Below are 22,729 nucleotides of genomic sequence, written 5' to 3'. Positions count from 1 at the left end.
GAGGAGCACAGAGCAGCTGGAGACACCCCCAGCCCCTCGCTCTAGCCCACGGGAGCAGCTCAGACATTGCCAGAGCTTTTTCCCACCACATTCCTTCCTTTGCAATGCACGAGTCCCCTCCAGGCAGGAGGAAGCAGCTGGGATGCTCCAGGAGATGCCCATGGACACAGGAGGTTCTCCAGGCCCTGCCCCTTCCCCGACGGGCTGGGGGAGCCTCTCCCAAGTGCCTCGGGGAGGAGCTGCCTGGAGCACACAAAGCAAAGAGGCTGCACCAGCCTGGAGTCACACAGGAACGGTCCTGAATCGATGGAACCCCCACGAGACCAATTTACACATTAACTCTCTTGTCAGATGTAAATAAATATTTATTTTTCAACAAGCAGAGCCTGCTGCTTCTGTCTGCTGCAGGGGAGGGAAAGGGCTGGTGGGCACAGACAGCTGAATCTCAGAATGGACAGGAGGAGGGGGGGGGGAAGAAAAACCTTAAAGCCCATTGCATCCTACCCCTATCACGGGCAGGGACAACTTCCACTGTCCCAGGCTGCTCCAAGCCCTGTCCAGCCTGGCCTTGGGCACTGCCAGGGATCCAGGGGCAGCCACAGCTGCTCTGGGGACCCTGTGCCATGGCCTGCCCACCCTGCCAGGGAACAATTCCTAATTCCCAATTTCCATCCAGCCCTGCGCTCTGTCAGTGGGAAGCCAGTCCCTGTGTCCTGTCCCTCCATCTCTTGTCCCCAGTCCCTCTGCAGCTCTCCTGGAGCCCCTTTAGGCCCTGGAAGGGCTCTGAGGTGTCTCTGGAGCCTTCTCCTCTCCAGGTGAGCACCCCCAGCTCTCCCAGCCTAGCTCCAGCCCTGGGCGTGGAGTATGGCTGTAGCTTCCTGTGGACTCCCTCCAGCAGCTCCCACTGGGTTCCCACAGCCCCCAGGCAGGCAGTGCTGGGATCTCAGGGATCAGGCAGCCCCAATCCCCTGAGCCTGCAGCCTCCTGGCAGAGTAGGCTGGAACACCCTGTGTGCATTCCTGATTACCCTGCAATAATAGATCAGGAAACTTATTCAGGATTGCCCCGTGCCCTCCAGAGATACCCACACACCACACACAGGCTTCTCAGCTTTTATTCGTTTATCCAAATCAGCAAATGCTGTTTTTCCTCGGACAGCTGACCTTAGGGTAGCACCAGACTCCTGCTGCCTGCACAGCCACCCTAGCTGCAAGGAATGCTGCTTCACATCCTGCAGTTAAGGAATTGCCTCCTCGGGGATACTCTGTTGTCAAAGATCCTCTCCCTGCTGGGCCCTTGGGTGCTCTCACACCCTTGAAGCCTTTGCACCTGCAGCACCTGTTTGGGGCCTTTTTCCTTCACACACACACTGCCACACCTCGCTCCTGTTCCCAGGCATTCTAATCTATCAGATAAATCATGTTAATCCCCCAACCCCCCTTAATTCCAGCCTCAGACTTAGCAAAGCAAGCCTCAAAGCCCTGTAGTCACCTTCCAGCCACTGCTCTGCACAGCCCCCTGCAGTGCCCCCTGAGGGCACTGCTGAGCCAGGGCTTTGCCCTTAGGAGTTTTTTGGGGAGGTTGCCCTAAATTCAAGGGAAGCAGCACTAACACCCCCATATTACTGCAGCCAGAGGCACCACCAAGGCTAGGGAGACCTTGGAACTCCCCAGTGACAGGGAATGAGGGAAAATGCCCTGAACCCTCCTCCCAGCACAGCCTCAGCCCTCTGAGGAGGTTCCAGGGGTACTGCATGAGCAGAATTCCTTCCACCTCATCCAAACTCTTCAGGGAGAAGCTCCTGCAGCCTGAGCCTGCAGCCGGCACTGAGTGCCCATGTGCTCCATTTGCTCAAGATGAAAAAATAGTGCCCTGTGCTGAGGGTGGGAGGTAAGCACAGGCAGGAAGCAGCACCCAGGGGGGGGACACTGCCAGGCATCCGGGGTCACAGCTGAGAGGGCCATACCTGCCTGGGGCCAGGAAGCACAGACACTGCAGGCAGACCAGATGCCACCCCTGCCTAAAGGGACTCAGACAGCTCATCAGAAGGGGTGACCAGCTGAAAAGATGGAGCTGGATGGGTTTTTATATTTGGGATCTGTGCCCAAAGTCCAAATAGTGGAAGGAACACACAGTTCCATCCTCTTCCCAAAGGGACTTATCCTGATTCACCATGTCATTACTCATGGAGTTCAGATTTTGATTGTTGTGTTTTTCCCCCTTACAGGATTCAAGAATAAATGGGAACATAGAGTCACTGGAAACCACTCGACACCAAGGTCCCTGGCACCCTCACCCACTCCCAGAGAGAGGGCAGCCTCTTCCTGTACTGCCTGTCCTTGGCAATGGCCACCCAAGAATGCCCTGGCAGAACTATTTCCCAGCACTAAAGCCTGCACATCAAAGGCAGGCAGTGCTGAGGAGCAAAGCCTGGCAGCACAGCTCTGTCTGGGCTTGGTTCCTTTGCCCACCTCCCATGGGGCACAGAGCTATCCCTGCTCCTGCTCTGCTGCCTTGGCACTCCCCTGCTTGCCAGAGGCATGGGAAGCTCAACAGTCCCAGCTCTGCCTTCTCTCTCTCCTGTCTTTCCAGGGGATCCCCTGCCTTGCTGGGATCTTGGCACACCAGGCCAGTGACCTCTGCCATGGAGCACTGACCACAAAGCCAAGTTCTTGGGGATGGAGTAACAGTGATCTCCTGGTTCTGGCCGGGACAGGGTTCAATTCTGCAGGACCAGGACCTCTCCTGTACACTTTTGGTATTACTGTTGCTGCTGTTACTGTTCCTTATCTCATTGCTGTTTCCAGTAAAATGCTTTTATTTTACCAGTGATCTTCACCTTCTGTGCCTCCAGTTCTCCTCTCCATCCCACCCTGGGGGACAGGAGGTGAGGAGGGGGAGTGGGTGAGTTGGGAGTGTTTCAGTGAATGCCATTCCTAAACCACCAACGTGATCACACCCAGCCCCCGAGGACAGCAAGAACCCAAAGTGAACCAGAGTGGGCTGGTTGGAGGAACAGGCTTTGAAGCCCAGATCTGGGGTGGCAGTAGAGCAGACATTCCAACTAGGAACAGGGCTGCAGTTTAAGCTCCACTGCAGCTCAAAGAGCCAAGCATCACAAACTCCACTCCCTTCACAACAAACTGCCTTTTTTATGGCCTCAGATCCATTCTCTGGGCCAATCCCCATGGCACAGGAGGAGCCAGGGACACATTTCAGAGGTCCTGGGGAGCTTGGGATGCAGAAAAGGATAATGAATTGATTGCTTTGTGCAACTGTCACCTTTCTACCACCACCCAGATCTGAACCACAAGGGCTGCAGGAAGCTTAACGCAGACAAAACTTCTAGGCTTGGAGCTTCTCCTCCAAACCTAAATCTTTCAAACAAAGATCCTGGGAGCCTTGAGTCAGGCCCCAAGAGCAGCTGGTTGTTGTCCTCTGCTGTCCCTCGTCCTCCCAGCTGTGTTCTCTGGTGGCCACGGCCTTCTCGGTGCCCTGTCAGCTGCGGTGGCCCTCGGCAGAGCCGTGGTGCTGCCAGCATGGCCCCGTGCTCCCTCTCCCAGGCACACTCAGCTTCCGGGTGGAACAGTCACCCGACGTCAGTATTCCTGCAGCCACCAGAGAAAGGGGACAGTCACCCTCTGCTGGGACAAAGGGGCTACAGATTTTCCAAAGGGAGAACCAACCAGAGGCACACAAGAATGAGTCAGAGCCCAGCCCTGTTGTGTGGGATCTGAGCGAGCTCTGGGCATGTGGCAGTGGGGGATGGCAGTGGCATGTGGGTCCCCTCAGTGCCACAGCCTGGGACCGGCAGTGAGGGATGGCGTCCCCTCAGTGCCACAGCCTGGGACCGGCAGTGAGGGATGGCGTCCCCTCAGTGCCACAGCCTGGGACCGGCAGTGAGGGATGGCGTCCCCTCAGTGCCACAGCCTGGGACCGGCCAGGGCAGTTGTTCCCACTCACCCTCCTGGCTTGGTTATGGCTTTGGCCAGCTCTGCCCGCTCTGCCCCAGGGCTTGGAGCCTTTGGAGGTTTTGAGTCACAGTCTGCAGAGCTTTTCCTGAAGACAAACCAAAGGGAAAAAGCAGCATTAGGAAGGGGCCAGGAAGCAGGAAAGAACAGGCTGCACTCAGCCACTGCTGTGCTGCCTTCCTGCTCTGAGAACAGGGGTGTCTCTACTGTCTGCAAGTTGCTGGGACGATTTCCCGTCACCAGGAGAACAGGACACAGGATTACGGAACCACTTTCCCAGCAGCTCTCACCACTGAATAGGAGATACAGGGACCACCCCCCACCTCTCAGCCTGGACCTGTCACCAGGGGATGATGCAGAGCCCAAGACCTGCAGCAAGAACAGCACCAACTCCAGAGCCTGCAGACTTCCCTGAACAAGCAGGGATTCTCCCAAGAACAACTCCAAACCACCAAACCCCACCCAGCCATGCCTCCCGCAGCACAACAGTCCCTCCCCATGCCCAGAGTCCTTCCCAGCTTACCCATCTCTCCCACACACTCCTCCAGCACAGCTGACAGCTCAGGCAAGCTCAGGGACTTCAGGGAAGGTGGCCACCCTTCCAGCACTGCAAGGACAGGGACACAGTTAATCCATCTGCAGCTCTCTGGGACAGAGCCACACAAGGGGCAGGTGCTGCTGAGAAGCACCCCCAGCCAAAGTGATTCCAGTCAGGGCTTCTGAACCACATAGGAAGAGAGCTGGAGCTGCCTGTGCCAAACTGAGGGGTTTTCTGGCAATTCTACCACTCAGGAATTTATGTTTTTAGACTGGCTGGGTTGTTTGTTAAGAGACTCTCAAAGGGATTAAGTGCAGTGGCCAGAAATCAACAGGATCTCTGCTTATTTCATTTCTAAGACACAGGCAGCAAAGAACAGGTCACTAGGAGCATATCACAGGCAGCAAGATCAGAGAATCTCAGAGTCATGGAATGGTTTAGGTTGGAAGGGAACTTAAAGCCCATCCCATTCCACCCCCTGCCACGGATAGGGACACCTTCAATAGACCAGGTTGCTCCAAGCTCCATTCAACCTGGCCTTGAGCAATTCCAGGGATCACTTACCAGCTCCTAGGGATAAGGAGCTGCTGGGTTAGGCCTGCCCAGCCACAGAGGTTGTCCCGTGGATTCAACAGCAAAATCCCCAAACTGGGTTAGGGAACCAACCACCCCTTCTGGTTCAGACCCTGCTCCAGTGCACAGGGTGGCAGCAAACCCAAGGTGCAGCCACAGGTCCCTGAAGCAGAGCTGTCACTGGGGCCTGTGCTACACCTCTGCATTGTGAGCCACAAACGCCTGCCAGACCCCAAAACTTGCTGAGAAACTCTGCAAGTTCCACTCCAAATGCCCTGAGAGCTTTAAATGCTTCTCCTGAGCACGAATTCAACTCACTCTTAGAGTCTGGCTGCTCATCCATTCCCAACTCTCTGACTTTCAGCAAGGAAAGACAAGCAGGGCCTTGCCCTGAGCTCTCCTGGGGCTCACCTGGGCGCTCCCCGGGCCGCTCGCTCTCCCCGGTGCCGCGCTGCTCCCGCGGGTCCGGCGCTCCCTCTCCCGCCTGCTCCGGGGCCAGCCGGGACGACAGCTCTGCCTGGCAGCTCCTGCCAAAGCGCGCCAAAGCCATCAGCAGGAGCAGGGACACGCTGGCACTGACACTGCACATCCTACAGCCTGCAGTACCTGCGTGGGGTGCCCGGGCAGCGCCTCTAAGGCCCTGGGGTACAACCTGCTCCTTGCTGCTTCCCGGGAGGAGGAAGTGGTGCCTCAGCCCAAGCCTGGGGTGCTGGCACTGCTCAGCTCCCAGCCACTGCTCCCCATCTGCAGCCACAGCCAGCTCTGCCCTGTGCACAGAGGAGCTGTGGGGGGACAACACAAGGAGGGGCTGGGGTGAGCAGCAGGAAGCCCAAGCCAGGGGCTGTGTTGGTCTGTGGGAGAATCAGGCCCAATTCAAGGTTTCTAATGGGCAAAGGAAACGACCTCAGGAGAGGCATGAGAGGCACCCAGGTTTTCAGGCTGTCATCACCATCCCACCTATTCAAGCAGTGTATGCTCAGAGCATGGCAGGGCCCTTCTACAGCAGCCTCAGCTCCTCAGTCAGGGAGAAAAGCCAGGCTCTGCCCCTTGCAGTGGGAATACTGCTCTGCTGAGCTTCTGGATCCAACTTCAGCTCACCCTGGCTCAGCAGCCAGCAGACCCCACTCCCTTGGGCTAGGATCCATAAGCAGCAGGATTTATGCTGCTTTCAGGGATGTCCCTCTTGTATCACTGGACAGAACAAGGGCCATGAGAGGAGTCCAATTGGGGTACAGAGAAAAGCACCACAAAGGCAGTAAAAGGAGTGTCAGGAGGTTATTTAGATTATTCTGCCAGCTGCCACAGAGTTACAAGAAAAATATTCTTCACTTGCGAGTTACTGCACATCCTTTGGCAGGGTATGGGTTAAAAACTCCTTTTTGTATTCAAAAAGATCCTGATCTCCAAGTCTTACCCTGGGTAGGCACAGCCTCAGCCTTTTGGCTGCTTCTAGTTGAAACAGGAGCACCCAGCACCCCCAAAAAGGCCACTTCCAGCTCCTGCATCTGACCAAAGCTTCACACGTGCTCCCACGGCTGTGGCTTTTCGCTAAGGAAAGTCAGACAGGATCCAAATGTGTTCAGGTGCTAGGTGAGCTCTCCTGCCTCACCCTGAGCATCACCTGTAAGGCTGCCAATACGACCCCAAATCCCATTTCCCAGCAGTCTCAGTGTCACTTCCTGGGAATAACTTACTTGATCTGATCCAGCAGGACTCCAGCATCCGTGGTGATGGCCTGAGCCTCTCTGAGCTGGCACTGGATGGCATTCCAGGTCTCATCCCGCTCCATCAAACAGCTCTCAGCCACTGCACGCAGCTTCTGCTCCTGGCACACCTGGCCCTTCATCACCTGCACCTCTTCACACCTCTGCAGCAGAGCACACTGGGCATCAGGCTGGGAGCACTGAACATCTCTCAAGTCCCTGATATTTTAATGCCTTAGGCAGCCAGAATGTTCCTTTCCAGTGGGAAAGGAAGCTGGATGAAGCTTGTACACTGAGTATAGGTTCTCTCCACACTAAGCCCAGCCCCACAGTTATAATTCTCCCTCTCTCTGTTTACAAAGTTACTTATGAGTCCAAATTTCCCAGAACAACACAAGTCTGTTCACCGATGGCTGCACAACTTCACCATAAAAATGCTGGGAGAGAGTAGGAGTTTGATTCCTGCTCCTTGCTCCTATAGTTCTCAGATGGATAGGAAACAGACACAAAGGAGCACCAAGGATAACGAGTGGGTAAGTTGTACTTGTGCTGTTTGTACACCAAGCGTTCCACTCTAAGTCATGGCTTAAGGTGAAGGAAAAACCATCGGAGGCACAACAAAACCACAGCACTGATCACTTCCTGCAGGGCGTAGGGCCCTGAGGAGCTGGCAGCAGCCTCACCTTGTGCAGCTGGATGGCCAATTCCTGCATCTCTGCCTCCAGCCGATCGGCGTAGGCCAACTCCAGCGCGTCGCTGGGCGGGCGGGCGCTGCTGTGCCAGCGCGCGATGGCCGAGGTCATCTTCCTCTTGGGGCCAAACAGCCTGGGGGATGGAACCAACACGGGTCAAGCCCTGCACCACCTGTCCCCGAGTCCAACAGGATGCCATGAGCACCTCTGCAGTGTCCCGGTCTCTCCAAGGTACCTCCAGAAGCAGGAGCGTGTTACAGCCGAGGACACGGGGATGTCAAATTGTGTGGGAGGCAGCCAGAAGAGAGCAGCACTCCCCAGGTTCTGGAAACCTTCCTGACCAGGCTGGACAGGGTTTGTAGGGGGAAGCTGGGACAGATAGGACAGGACAGACACTCACGTGATGCCTATTTCCTTCAGGTCACTCTCTGTGAGGGTCAGGAAGATCCGGAGGTCCACATCTTGCTCCTCAAACACCTGCAGGTACTTCAGGCACCCAATCTCCTCAAGGAATGTTGCCAGGTCCTGCAGCCCAGACAAAACAATCTTATTTACATCCTCTCAACAAAAGCGTCGCCATTCCTCCTAATCATAAATATTTGCTTCCTCAAGCTGTTGTAAAACCTTTTTGGGTTCCGGCAGCAACCACAACTTCCCGTGGTTCCCTGCCCTTCTCCACAGTCACACACCAGGACTGGCCTGTGCTGCAGCTATGCCTCTTCTGACAAGTGCAGAGCAGAATGACACAGAATCAGCGACCCCCGCCCACCACGCTGCCAGGTTTGATAGCCCACCCACAGGCCTGAGGGTCTAAGAAACCCCTGCCAGCAACAGCAACATCTCAGCAAACAGCTCCTCTACAAGAAACTGCTGTTTCACAAGCGTTTAAGTTTGGAATACAAGGTGTTTTGGTAACCTTGGAAAAGCCTCCAACATCTGGCACAGTGACAGAGCCTGCAGGACAACTCTGTGGTTACCTGGGGCCCTGTGTAGGCCGGGGGCTCAGGAAGGACCAGGTGCTGGCAGCAGCCCCCAGCCTTCCCCAGGCAGTGGCTCCACTGGCTGTCACTGTTGCTGTAGCGGGTCTTGCCCTTAAAGCTCTTGGCTTGTTTCCGACTCGGGGGGCTGCTGGTGTGGTCAGAGTCCTGGAAAAGAAAAAATCACCCACAGAATGGAGAGGATGATTGTGCAGAGATGTCAGGATCCAGGGGGGCTAACAAGTGCAGGCTCCTCCAAGACCTAAAGGCCCTTAGGTACTGCAGCTCTAGGGCTGCCTTCACCCATGTGAGCTGTGAGTAACCTCCAACCTCTTCCCCTTCTTTGTTTTTCCAGTCCCTGGGAGAGCCTTTCCTCACCCAGCCCGGTCCTACAGGCTCCCATGGGAGTGGAATCTTCCAAGGGTGAAAGCACTGCCCAAGCTGAAGGCGGAGAAAAGAAAATCCACCTCATTGCTTTCCAAGGAACCTTCACTGCTGACTCCTGGGATTCTAATTAGGCATTCACTGCTGCTGCTGCTGCTGCTCCTGATGGTTCCCAAGCTGTTGCTGGACAAAGCACTATCCTCTGGAAAGGAATAGAGAAAAAAATATTGAAGTACAACTTCATTACATTCTGGTTTTGTTACACAATTACCAGCAAAGCCTCCCGGAGGTGTAAAGGAAAGTGAGATTCAGAGCAAGGCTTCATGTGCAGCACTCAGGATACAAGAAGACCCTGAGGCAGAGATTTCACATCTGATCCCCAGCACTCTCCTTTCCCCAACTCTGTCTGCCACTAGAGACACTTCTGGAAACAGCCATGCTCTGTCTTCTTCCCACCCTCCTTCAGACTATTTGTACAAACTGATGAAGTTACCACACTGAGCTTTATCTTCTGTAGCTAAACCATGCCAGCCTTCCTTCAAGAGAGACATTCCAATCTCAGCATCTTAGTGGGAAAGGAAGCCAAGGCCTGGACTCACACCCAGCTGTACACTGCATTTCTGAGACACTGACTTACCCCTGCTGCTGCTGCTGTCCACATCCAGCTCGTTGATGGGGGAGGTGACATCTCTGTGCCGGATGACACCTGGCACACAGCTGCCATCATTGCTGAAGGTGACGTAGCCCTGAGGGGGCACCTGCTCTGTGTGCAACAGAGGGAGAACAGAGATTAGGATGCAAGTTTATCAGGGAGGCTCCTGCAGAAAATGTAACCACTTTGAGACCTGAAAATAACCAAAATGAGAGACTGTGCTCGCAACTGACAAGTTTCATTCTAAAAAGCACAGAGAGCACCTGAGAAATGCAGGTTCCTGCAGTTCCCTCACATGACTCCACAGCACATGAACTTCATTTACTTGCTTAGCTTGAAAGGAAGTCAGAGAAAACACCTCATAGCAGAGTTGTACCTTAAACAGCAGCTTCCAGCTCTCCCTCTCCTTGTTATACTCAAATTATGAAAGGGGAGAAACAGCTGCTTGGGAGAGCAGCCCTGCACACCCTGCAGAACCAATCCCCCTGCAGCTGTGCTAAAACACCAGGAGAATCCCACTGGCATTTAAGAGGCTGACAGTATCATTCCAATACAGCCTGGGGGATAACTCAGACTTGTGTTTAAGAGAATGAACAGAGCTTTGAACATGCTTTCAAGTCCATAATCTTGGTTATTCCAGGCAATCAGTCTGAGAAATAGCTGTGACAGACAGCAAAACAAACCTCCTAGCACTGCATCCAGGATGTCTAACTGGGATCATCTTTCTCTTGGTCTATTGCAAAGGTTTTGCAATTTCATTTTTAGAAGCATTTCAAACATCAGGGAAGGCAAAACTCACAAGTTCACTCTTATGATCAATGATTTCTTGGCTGCTGTGAGAACCTCCCTGTCATCAGCTTCAGAAGGGGTCTCAAACTTTTGAGCCTGCCTAAAAAGGGAAACTGAACTGTTCTCAAGAGTCAGGGGAACAGCAGTTGAGGTGAGAACAGTAAAGTATCCCACTCATCAATATCCAGCTTTGACAAAAGAGTTCAGGGGCTTTCCTTTCTAACCTAGACACCGGACAGTGAACACCTTCATACAGCACTATCTTCGTCCTGTACAAACCACACATGAATCCCAACAAATCAAAAACGGATAGCAGGAACAGCTGCAGTGCATTGAGGGGACTGTCCCTCAGGCTCCCAACTCTCCTCACCATAGCAAGACTGCTTCCTTCCCCCAAGGCCAATTGCTGTGATCTTGGCCAAGGCCTGGGGCCCCTCATGGATGCTGGGACCCTTGGTCCTACGAGCAGGTCTCTGTCTCTGAGGAGCAGAATATGATTCATCTGAAGAACTCAGCTCCTCATAGTTGCCTGTAGTTCAAACACAGGTTGTTAACAGCACAGAAAGTCATTTGCCTGTTTTACTTGCTACTGGTCCTATAAGTGCAGTGGAAAGAAAAAGAGAAATGTTAAAGAGTGAGAGTGGAACAGCTAAACTAGGTCAGAAAGGGGCCAGCAGACAAGAGTTGTTGGATTCATGCCTCTTTCATCCTCTAAAATGCTGGAATTTCCAGGATAGACCAGGTAGCATTACACCATCTACATAGTATAACATACTATCAAACACCTCACTTCAGGTTCACCTTAAAATGAACAAGGTCAAACATCTGTTACCTGGTCCTCTGCAGAAGACCTTGGGCACTGGGGCTGCATGCAAATCTATCAGCCCCACAATCTTGGTGTGGCCATACTTCATGGCCAGGGTCCGTGCTGTGGCTCCAGTGTTATCTCTGACGTCTGCCTTCACTCCCTGCAGAAAAAATACCTGGTTAAGTGCACGTGGCAGGAGGGCAGTGTAAAAAATACATATGTATATCAAAAAAACCAACCAAATTGTCTTAGCTCCTCCATCAGCAATACAGGCTCACCTTTGACAGACAGTTCAAGCTGCACTAATACCCTGAATGCCTTACTAGTTATCTCCAGTTCCTGAATGCCAAACAGCCCAGGGCTCTTGTGCATTGCCACTGGGAACAGGTTCCTTTGATCTGAAATGTTTTGCATTGCTGCCTCCTTCTGGCAGTAAGCTGGCCCAGTCAAAAGGGATTTAAACCTAACTGTGTAGAGCCCTGCATGCTCATGAGGTTTTGGATGCAGATGTCCAGTAGCCTGAGCATGCAAGCCTGTAAACACAATAGAAAAATTAAGCCTCTGTTGTTTTCTAATTCCGTCATTATTCAGTTGTATCTGGACAGTCGACCTCACTCCTATCCCTGCAAGGCCAGTGTAGAATCATGGTACCAGCCTGCAGAAAGCAAATACTTGGAAAACAGTCCTGAAAGTCTGGGACTTCAGAGGTGACTGTCATCAAGGAGCAAACATAACACTGTCAAAAAAAGCATGGTGTCAAATTTGTGGTAATTCCTCTGACGGCTGGAACCAGACTTTCAGCTATGCAGAGAACTGTTAGGACACTTACATGATTGAGAAGGTACTGAACAATTATCTCATGGCCAGAAGCAGCTGCTTCCATCAGAGGTGTGTATCCATACACTGGCTCCCTGGGGAGAGAACACACATGTGGACTGGTATATCCACAGCTGAAGTTTTGCCATTCCCTAACAGAGCATTTCCACCCCTCAACCTTTGTTGATGAGACTCTATGATGTCCTGCTGTAGAATTAATTCCCTGTAGAGATTCAGTGTTCCTAAATTGGCTGCACAGCAACAGATTACTCTTTCGACTGCAGATCTGCCTTTAAGAGCCCAAATCAGTTTTGCAGGAGCTAATAAAGAAAGAACCTCTTGTTGCCCTCAGGCAATTCCACGTGCATAAATGTTTGGTGGTCCCCAAGGCATGGGAATGAAGGGCACACTTCAAAAACCAACCTTAACTCTGACTATATTAAAAAAAAAATCAATAAAAAGACTTATGAAGTGCACTTGAGTTCAGAAGGTGTCAGTGTTTAGCTAATTAAACAAGCAGTAAATCTAATTTCCCTTGATCTTAGTTTAATAAACAGTGACAGCATGGGCAGACTTCAATTCAGTTTGGAGGTCACCTGTCCCTGTATTAGCTGTGCCACATCCTGAGGTACAGGGGGAAGACAAAAGCAGGTGTCTGTTGGAGTGTGTTCATCTGCCATCTGTTGCTTTTATACTGAATGACAAATGGCAGTGAAATTATTGCCGGCCAGGGGTCTATGTACATGGAACTCCAACTGCAGTTCTGTTATTTCTGAGGCCTGCCTTTTACAGCTTTCCCAAAACCCTCTGATTTTAAGGATTCCCACATGAAATGACAGATTCCTCCTTACTTGCAGTTGGCATTTGCCCCATTCTCCAGTAAGAACTTGACCATCTGCTGGTGCCCAGCGCTGGTGCAGTGGAACAAGGCAGTCCAGCCATGAATGTCCTTCATCTCCAGCTCTGCCCCTTGCTGCAAGAGAACAGACAATATTTCTGGCTGCATCTGCTCTGCTCAGGCTTTCGGCCACTGCCCCTTTATGCTGGGACACCAGGAGTTTAAATTAAATCCCACCACAAAGTAGACCTCACAACAGAACAGAAAGCAGCAGCTTGTGGATAATCCCACCCTGAGCATTTACACCACATGCAGTGGCTTTACCTGTGTTTTATGGAATACACACCTGTAGAAGGAAGTAAGCAACACTCTCATTGCCACAGCTGGAGGCCAGCATGAGGGGAGTCTGGCCTTCCGGGGTGGGGATGTTCACGTTCACTCCCGCTTCCAGCAGCAGGTGCACGATGTTGTCGTGGCCAATGTAGGAAGCGTACATGAGTGGGGTCCAGCCCCCACAGTTCCTCTGGTTCAAATCCAGGTCTCCACTAAGGAACAGAGGAAAGAATTCACATGAACTACTGTGTTGGAGCTGTGGACCACAGCTGGCTTCTGCAGACTCTTGCTATCATCTAGCACTGAAGCCTGCATGGGAATTTCTACCAGCTCCAGCACAACCTCCCCCAGATCGCAGAACCACAGCACGCTTTGGGGTAGAAGGGACTTTAAAGATCACCCCACTCCACCCCCTGCCATGAGGGGGACACACCTCCCACTAAATCACTAGGGAGGTCATATTTATCAGCAGATTTGCCCCTGGAAACTTTGTGCTAAGAACCCTTTGGGAGTCCCAGTGACGTGTCCCTGTTGCCCCGACCAGCGTGGTGACAAGCAGCCCTGCAGCAGGCGGCCCCTCTCACCGCTGGATGCACTCCTGCACCACTTGGTACTGCCCGACGGAGGAGGCCGTGTGCAGGTCCAGGGGCACGTCCAGCTCCTCGCGGCACAGCACGGGCCCCACCCCGTGCCACATGGACAGGCTGCGGCTCAGCAGCTCCGACTCGCTGGCCTCGTCGCTCAGCTCCGACATCCTGCCCTGAGGAGCCAAACCAGAGCACAGCACTCAGCTGCTGATCCCTGTTTTCCACACAATTACAGCTCCACGCTGCCACAGGCTTGGAAGGTGAGGCCAGCTCACATGTGTGGGGTTTCAAATTCTTACCTCAATTGTGATTGTCTCCTCAACCCAAAGCACTAACTCTTGTTGAGAAGATTTTGCTGGAAGTTTTCTCTTGCTGTAGAGAACTCTGGGATTCCAATACACTGGAAAAATAGAAGGCAGGAATACTAAACCCCACATCTTCCAAATCTCATTTTAAGAATGCAGAAGCAGTGGCTTTATTTCCTTCCTGCCTAATCCAAACATGCCTAAGGCAGCTTTGAATAACCTCGGCAAGAGAAGACTAAACTTCTGTTTATGAGCTGAAGGTAGGCTTAGTGTTTTACAAAAGGATGAAATTCTTGCTCTGCACGATTTATAATGCAGGAGGAGAATTAAGAATTCATGTGTGAGACATTCCTGGTCTTGTCCATCTGTCTTGCATTACAGGATGGTCCTGATTAAATTAAGACACAGTCATTAATAATGACAACTGCCCACAGGTCTCAAAACCACTCTGTCACCTGAAGAGGGTGCACCCTCCACTGTCATCAGGTTGTAAGCAGATTGTTTCTACCATTTATTGTTTCAGCCCTCCAGAGGCAGCCCAGCCCCATCTCAGTGAATCCTGGAAAATGCTGAAACACCGGGAGCAGCAGAACACCTGCCCATTCATTATCCAAGCACACCCCCCTCCTGCAGACACAGCTTAATGACACAGCTCCTCCAGCTCCAGGACTGCCTGGAAGGTTTATCCCAGTCCCAGCCTCAGGGAGCAACTGCAGACTAATCATTTGAACCTCTCACAGGAGAGTGCTCTTGTCTGGCACTCCATCAAGAGCTGCTCAGCACAGCTGCATCCAGCAGCTGAGGGCTTCAGCTGCAGCTCAGGACACAGAATCCCAGAGCGGGTCAGGTTGCAAGGGACCACTGGGTGTCATCTCACCCACCCTCCCTGCTCAAGCAGGGTCCTCTGAGCTCATTACACAGGGCTGTGTCCAGGAGGGCTCCGAATATCTCCAGGGAAGGAGATCCATAGCCTCTCTGGGCAGCTTGTTCCAGGCAATCCCATAGGAATTGCTTCCCCCTCCCTGTAGTCTCACTGCCCACCATACAGCACTCCTGGGGTTTGCCTGGTCCCTCTGCACAAGCTAAGCCAACATAAAGCCATCTTCTTCTTGGTAAGTTCTCGCCAGTTTAACTCCTTGGATTCATTCTGGGGTCAGGCAAATGCCAAATGTGGCACTGAGGAATAAAAAAGAGCAGGAACAGGTTTTTCAGCAGCAGCTGCTCCTCAGATTCCCTCAGCTGTAAAATTTCAAGACCATACTCGTGTTTTCTGAGCAACTGGGAGTCTTTGCCTTGCAAGCAGCAGCCTCTCTTCTTATAAGAAAACATCTTTCATTCTTACCTCTTCACTCCCCACCTGGATCCTTTCTCTCCCACCTTCCTTTCCTTCCCCTCCTTCATTCTCAGCTTGCTAAGACTACAAAAGCACCATCTATTCTATTCCATCAGCTGGTAAGAAATTATTTCCCTTTAAAAGTATCTGCAAAAGCACCTACTTTGCCTGACAGCAGCAATTCGTAGTGCACTGGGCAACCCAGAGGCCTCAGACAGGAATAAGGGAAGGCCTGAACACCTCACAATCAAAACACAAGGAGAGCCAAGTGGATTGAAGTGGATCATAAGGGAAAAAGTAGGAGTTTCTCACTAAAACAGATTACAGCTGCCCCAGGGAGTCCAAAAGGCAGTGGAAGGAGGCAGAATCCAGGGCAGTTTGCAGAAGCACACTGAGGTGCAAGTCTAGCTCGTTGTTCTCCACCCTCCTTGTTAATTGGGTACATTAATTATAAACCACTCAGGTGTTTGGTCTTTGTCAGAATCAGCCACTTTCAGGTACAAGTCACCAATGCAGCCTTGGTGAGGTGATCCACAGTCAGCAGGGCAATAAGGACAGGACAGAACACCCAGGACCTTCAGCCTCCTACACCTCCCCTCTGCTCTGCCGACATATTTGCTTTTTATTTTTATAAAGCTCTGAGATTTCCCCTCAGACTGAACTTGAGCAGCTCTGCAAGCACCTGAGGACAGCTGCTCCCAATCTCCAGGACAACAGGAGTGATCAGAACCCTCCGGACTGAAAAGACCTAAATGAAACAAAGCCAGAGTTGTCTGGTGCAAAGAGAAGGAGCCTGGAGGGGACATGTGACACGAGCATCCAACACACAATAATCCATCATATAATGGAATACCAGGATGGTTTGAGTTGGAAGGGACCTCAAAGCCCATCCTGTCCCACCCCCTGCTGTGGGCAGGGACACCTTCCACTACCCCAGGCTGCTCCAAGTCCTGTCCAAGCTGCCTTGGACACTTCCAGGGACGGGGCAGCCACAACAGAACCTAAGAAGCTCAAGTCATTGCACAGAACATTTTAGAAAAAGCCCAAAAATCCCTGTAAAAGTAAACATGAGAGTACTGAGGGACACTGGGTTACTAAGAATGTTTGACAAAGACCTCCTGAACATTCACAGGCTGTTCCCCTGCTTTGGGACAGAGTGACAAGTTCACATTTGTTAGAGGCCTCCCTCAGCTCTGCTGTGCTGCTTTCAGCTGGGATAGAGTTCATTGTCTTCCCAGCAGCTGGCACAGGCTGCTTCTGGATTTAGGATGATAAGAATGCTGATAACACACTGAGGCTTTGGTTGCTGCTATCCAGTGCTTACCCTAAATCAAGGACTTTGCAGCTCCCCGTGCTCTGTTAGCAAGGAGGTGCCCAAGAAGCTGGGGGGGGGGCTGACCCAAACTGGCCAGATGGATATTCCACTCCACAGAGCATGGAATTCCTATACTCCCAGGATGTGAACTGGGGAGCGTGGCTGGGAGGGGCCAATCACAGCTTGGACATGGGATGGGAATCAGCAGGTGCTGAGCAACCATGCTGCTTTGAGTTTCTTTTGGGTTTACTTTCTCATGACAATTATTATTATCATTATATTTCACTTTGCTTCAATAATTAAATTGTTCTTACCTCAAGCCAGGAGGTTTTCTACTTTCTTTTCTGATTCTCCTCCCCATCCCACTGGGATGGAGTAGGGAAGAGCAGCAGCCTGGTACTTGGTAACCAGCTGGGATCAAGCCATGACACCTGTGAGGCTGCTGTCATTATTATCAGCATTAAATTTAACCCATCAGCACTCAGCTCTTTATTTATTGTAGGGTCAGAGCTCTACAGTGCTGGGGCACAGAGCAGGCAGCAAACCCCACAGTGCCCTGGATTTGGAGTTTGCTGTTTGAGCAAACCAGAAGGCAGAGAAAAAATAAACTTAGTATGAAAACTAACAGAAAAAGCACCTTAGAGCCACACTACAATAAATGGGGGGTGATTTGAGAAGCAACAAGCCCCACCACAGAACAAATGCAACACTGCCTGTTAATCACCCTCAGCAGGCACCGCTCAGCTCCAGGCTCTGCTCAATTCACTCTCTCACATCCCCTCCCACAAGCACAGGCGACATCCACACGTGTCCTTCTGTCCCAAAATAGGGACACCCAAGGCATCACAAGCGTGGAGGCTGCTGGAGGTTCCAACAGAGCCAGCAAACTGACAAGAGAGTCATGGAATACCCTGAGTGAGAAGGGACCCCCAGGGATCATCCAGTCCCACCCCTGGCACAGACCCCCCCCAACATTCCCACCCTGGGCATCCCTGGCAGCGCTGTCCAAACTCTCCTGGAGCTCTGGCAGCCTCGGGCTGTGCCCATTCCCTGGGGAACCTGGGCAGTGCCCAGCACCCTCTGGGGGAAGAACCTTTCCCAAAATCCAGCCTGGCCCTGCCCTGGCCCAGCTCCAGCCATGCCCTGTCCCTGTCCCAGAGATCAGAGCTGCCCCTCGGGAGGAGCTGCAGCCCCCCCTGAGCTCTGCCCTCAGCCTCCTCCTCCAGCTGAACAATCCAAGTGCCCTCAGCTGCTCCTCAGACCCTTCCCCGTGCCCAGGTCCCTCCTCTGGACACTCTCCAACAGCTTTAGATCCTTCTGACATGGTGGTTGCCCCCAGGACTCGAGGTGAGGCCCCAGTAGAGCAGAGCATGAACACACTCACCATCTGCTCCTGACTTTGCTCTAATTCCACTAAACCAGCAACAACTTATCAGAGGGAGTAAAAAAAGCCTGGTCACGTCCCTTTTTAGGTGCAATTTATTACCAGCTCTGCCACAAAAGGAACCAGAACATCTCGTTTTTGCAGGGTATCATCCGCTGACTGACTCAGCTAGCACAAATCACCAGGTTCCTGAGGTGGGTGAGAGAAAACATTCCCGGATCCACAACACTCTTGTTCAATCCTACCCACATCCGTTGAAAATACACAAAATACACCAAGCTGTTAATCTTTTAATCCTTGGACCCAATCACCGTAAAGGTCCTTTCCAAGCTGAGTGATTCTACCCCGGGCCCATCACTCTCAGGCACATTACAGCACATCAAACAACCTCAGAAAAACGAGCTAAGAGGCACATTACGGAGCAGCCACATTAGGGAGCAGCCACATTAGGGAGCACGCTGCCCTGCGAGGGGCTGTGCCCGCCAAGGCAGCCGGACACGGCACCCGCAGGGCTCGGCCCGGGCTCGCTCCGCTCGCACAACAACGCACCTGAGGCGAACGCAGCGGCCGGAGCCGCCACGGCGGCCGCCACACGGCCGTTACCGAACATCTCACAGCGAACCGGCTCCGGGGCCGCTATCCCCACACCTGCCTCCCTCGCGGCCCTGCTAGCAACGCGGCCTCAGCATAGCAGACTTCAGCGAGCGGGGAGGAACCGCTGCGGCCGCGGGCACACCGAGGGCAGTGGGTACCCGGGGCCGGCCCCAGAGGCGAGTGCCGCCGCTCCCGGCCGCTGTCCCGCCCCAGCCGCGCCGCTCCCTCACCTGCGCCCCGGTGAGCGCCGCCGCCGGAACTAGTTCCGCCGCGCAGGGCATGCCGGGAGCGCCCCGCCCTCTCTGGCGGCGGACTACAACACCCAAGAGCCCCCGCGCTGCCGGGCCAATGGGAGGAGCCCGTTCGAGAGGCGGGGCGGAGGGCAGCCAATGGGGTTGGGGCAGGCTGCGGGCGGTTGTAGCGAGCAGCCCCGAGGCCGCGGCCCCGCGGCGCTGTCCCCGGCCGGCGCTGTCCCCGGCCCGCGCTGTCCCCGGCCCGCGCTGTCCCGGTGCCGCCGGTTCGCTGTGCCCGCCGTCCGGCCCGGCCCGGCGCTGAGCGGGGCGGTGGGCGCCGTGAGTGAGGGCAGGGGGCGGGGCGGGGCCGGGAGCGGGAGCGGCGTTGCCGCGGGGACGGTGCCGTTGCGGGGCTGTGAGCGGGGCCCTCAGGCCAGCCCCGTCCCTGGCCCGCGGCTCGGACCGGGGCTGCGGGGCCTCAGCCCCCAAGCCCAGCTCTGCCTCCCACCATTGCGGGTGTCCTCACCGCTTCTCCTTCCCAGCGAACGTCAGCTCTGGTGACAAGGAGAAGCTCAGGGTGTCAAGTCTCAGAGTCGTGGAGTCGTTGAGGCTGGAAAAGACCTCCACGATCAAGTCCAGCCTTCCACCTGCCACCTCCGTGCCCAAGCTCTCCAGAAAGCGCCTGTTGTGCTAGTGCTAAGTGTTTGTTTTGGACACAGAGCACTGTTTGCTCCCACAGAGGATGCTGCATTAGCTGACTGACAAGTCAGATCCAGGGTGCATCCATAACCTTGGGATATTTATCTCAGATTTGGCACAGGGAGCCATCCTAGGCAGTTTGTTTTATCCCCATGGGGCTCCTCTGACTCTTGGCAAGCTCTGCTCAGCATCAGAGGACAGTGCTCCAGCCATGAGGATTTCCCTCTTTCTTATCTAAGTGAAATTCAGGGTTTGTCTCACACCAACAAAACCACCATAGATGAGGTCTATAAAGTATCTACAGAGGCAATTTGCAAGTTATAAACTTCCCAGGAGATAGTTGAGTTTAACTTCATGTTCTGAGGAGTGTTCCTGGCCAATGCAGATAACTGTCAGTGTGATCCTTTGAACAGTGGGATTTCAGTCCTGAACAACACTTAAAATAATAGAAATGTGATAAAATAATCACATTGTTCCTTCAGTGATGAACATAAATCCATGGAGTCACAGAATGGTTCGGGTTGGAATAATGAGCACATGTAAGAAACACAAAGTCACCAACCTCCCATGGTCCTTGTGGGTCTCTTCCACCCCTGGGTATTCTGTGAAACCTCTGAACCAGAAGTCATTTCCTCTCATGTTTGACTGCCCAGAAAACCTTGTGATTGTAGCATAAAATGTAAAGATTTCCGTGAGGGTGAATTATCTGACCTCTTAGCTCAGCTGCAGTTCCTAGTGTGCTGTCTCAACTTCTCATGGGCATCAAGGAGCAGGAGGAAAGAATCCACTTTAGAAACACTTTGAGAGGTCAAAATCCATGAATGTGCCTATTCTTAACTATTTTTTAAAAATAAAAATCCAGTGAAAACAAAAGTAAACACGAATCACATGGAAGGCTCTTTGCCCATGGCAGGTGGGTAGAACGAGAGAGTCTTTAAGCTCCATTCCAACCCAAACCATTATGAGATTCTATGACTTTGTGATCATTTCATCTATCCTTCGGGGAGGGAGGAGGGGAATGTGGGGGAAATTGGGAAGAGGAGTCAATCCAGCTGAGAGCAGAGATGTCAGCCTGTCTTTGCTTTGTTCCTGTCCCATCCCTGCGGGCAGAACATGGGAACATGCTTGGAGAGGACACAGTTACAGCACTCTGGCTAAGAATCCCAAAAAAGTCTTTCTAAAGGAGGGGCTAAACTGCCCTGAGGTGTGTGTGGTGAGCAGGGCAGACAGCTCTCAGCCCTTTCTGAACTCGGGTGCAAAGGAATAGCTCCAGAAATGCAGATTGTAACATTCCCTGCCGGGAGAGCTGCGAATGCCTCTGCTCTGACCACACACACTTTGTCCTTGTTTGGGACTGATGTTATCTCACGTTTGGAGAGGTGTCCTTAAGCTCGTCTTTCCTTTGCTTGCAGGGAAGCTGTCCCAATGGCCTCAGAAGCAGGAAGTGAGGATGCAGAACATGCAGCTGAGCCTCCTGCAGCTCCTGTGCAGGGAGACAGGACATTCCAGTGGGGAGCCATCCTTGCTGCCGTGAAAGACCAGCTCCCATCCCTGGATTCTGACTCCTCCACAGTAAGCACTGAAAATCCCTCCGGATCATGGGAAAAAGCTCTCAAAAGCAAGTGCAGGTGACCTTAGCAGGCATTCTGGGGTGGCTGGTGTGGTATCCTGGGTGGGCTGCCTGTCCTGACTATAGGACACTGTGTTAATCCACTGCCTTCTGGATTACCCTTAATTATCAGAGTGTAATTGCCACCTCCTCTCCCTGTATTCTTTGGATTCTGGCCCACCTGCAGAGCTGCCTCCAGCCCTGTGGGCCAGCACAGACCTGGAGCTGCTGGAGCAAGTCCAGAGGAGTCTCCAGGATGATCAGAGGGATGGAGCAGCTCTGCTGGGAGCCAGGCTGAGACTTGGGATTGTTCACCAGGAAAAGAGAAGCTTTGGGGTGACCTCATTGTGGCCTTCCAGTGCCCGAAGGGGCTCCAGGAGAGCTGGAGAGGAACTTGGGACAAGGGATGGAGGGACAGGACACAGGGAATGGATTCCCACTGCCAGAGGGCAGGGATGGATGGGATATTGGGAATTAGGAATTGTTCCCTGGGAGGGTGGGCAGGCCCTGGCACAGGGTGCCCAGAGCAGCTGGGGCTGCCCCTGGATCCCTGGCAGTGTCCAAGGCCAGGCTAGACGGGGCTTGGAGCAGCCTGGGAGAGTGGGAGGTGTCCCTGCCCATGGCAGGGGGTGGGACAAGATGGGCTGTAATGTCCTTCCCAACCCAAACCATGCTGGTATTCCATGGCATTATGGATTATCATGTATTTGAGGCTGGTTCTCCACAAGGCATGTTGCTTTTTTGTGCTTTTTACCTGCCAAAGAAGCATAATTGCAGAAACCTTTTCATATGAAGTGTGAGACTGAGAGGTGCTGTGCAGTGTTCTTCACTGGTACAGGTTTTTCACTTGCTGGGTCTGGGCCAGGCTGTTCTTGGCTGCTGAAATCTCTGTTCACAGGACAGCATTGCTCTGGTGCTCCTTTCTAGTCCAAAATGCTCTGGCATCGACTTTTCTGAGGGGATAATGTGTCTCAAGGTTTGATTATTAGTGGCATTTTGTCCAAATCAGAACATTGTGTTAATTTTCAAACATGTATGACCTTGAAAAACGTTTTGAACACAGAAAGAATATATTTTATCCCAACTTAGTGTAGCCATTAATGGTACAGGGGGAGATTGTGAGATGTGAAAGAGCCAGAAATGCCTCCAGTGGGTATTTATTATTTATTATTTATTATTTATTATTTATTATTTATTATTTATTATTTATTATTTATTTATAATGTATAATTTATCATTTATCAGTGATCCAAAGCAGTGTGATCTGCTGGATAAAGTGTGGATGGGGATTCCATGACTTGGATTCTGCACTTGGATCTCTCACTGTCATGCTGGACAAGCCACATTCCCTCACTCTTCTGAGTTCCCTCTACCTACACTGTTTTAATTATTTAGAACAACCCTTGCCTGTTAACATGTGTCTCTGTAGTACAGATGAAGGCCCAACACTGAAATTATTTGTAGGTTTTCTTGTTGAGTAAATGACAACCAGGCTAAGCCAGAGGAGCAGCTCCAGATTTTGGTGCCAAACACCATTGAATAACCCCAAATCATGCTGAACATTTTTTTCACTCTTTACAATCTCCAAATTCTCTG

General features: G+C 52.5%; 2 protein-coding genes across 8 annotated transcripts in view; one reads left to right on the top strand and one right to left on the bottom strand.

The window, feature by feature from the left end:
* Window positions 1-347: 347 nt before the first annotated feature.
* Window positions 348-18,911, bottom strand: ANKS3 (ankyrin repeat and sterile alpha motif domain containing 3). Of its 2 annotated transcripts, none has more exons than XM_038151549.1 (18): window positions 18,823-18,911; window positions 13,961-14,061; window positions 13,659-13,834; window positions 13,088-13,286; window positions 12,755-12,876; window positions 11,917-11,998; window positions 11,112-11,247; window positions 10,650-10,808; window positions 9,476-9,601; window positions 8,922-9,040; window positions 8,455-8,622; window positions 7,878-8,002; window positions 7,469-7,610; window positions 6,777-6,949; window positions 5,494-5,609; window positions 4,495-4,578; window positions 3,964-4,059; window positions 348-3,608 (listed from the first exon to the last, which is right to left on the bottom strand). In XM_038151549.1, exons 3-17 carry the CDS (start codon window positions 13,826-13,828, stop codon window positions 3,977-3,979), a joined length of 2,004 nt encoding a protein of 667 aa, XP_038007477.1. In that variant the 5' UTR covers window positions 13,829-13,834; window positions 13,961-14,061; window positions 18,823-18,911; the 3' UTR covers window positions 348-3,608; window positions 3,964-3,976. The 2 variants fall into 2 exon arrangements, with proteins under 2 accessions (XP_038007477.1, XP_038007476.1); XM_038151548.1 differs by lacking the exon at window positions 18,823-18,911 and adding an exon at window positions 18,548-18,816.
* Window positions 18,912-19,028: 117 nt separating this feature from the next.
* Window positions 19,029-22,729, top strand: part of C14H16orf71 (chromosome 14 C16orf71 homolog) — a 91,385-nt gene continuing 87,684 nt past the window's right edge. For 5 of the 6 annotated variants that reach the window (XR_005258679.1, XM_038151620.1, XM_038151619.1 and 2 more), the window contains exons 1-2: window positions 19,029-19,164; window positions 20,937-21,096. Coding sequence is in view for 5 of the 6 variants with exons in the window: in XM_038151620.1 (XP_038007548.1) it covers window positions 20,950-21,096 (147 nt within the window). In the remaining variant the exon portion in view is untranslated. The other variant, XM_038151617.1, reaches the window with a different exon arrangement.

The sequence above is a fragment of the Motacilla alba genome, chromosome 14 (assembly GCF_015832195.1).
Source record: "Motacilla alba alba isolate MOTALB_02 chromosome 14, Motacilla_alba_V1.0_pri, whole genome shotgun sequence".
Taxonomy (NCBI): Eukaryota; Metazoa; Chordata; class Aves; order Passeriformes; family Motacillidae; genus Motacilla; species Motacilla alba.
Note: the sequence above shows the minus strand (reverse complement) of the source record. Positions and strands in the feature narration are given on the sequence as shown.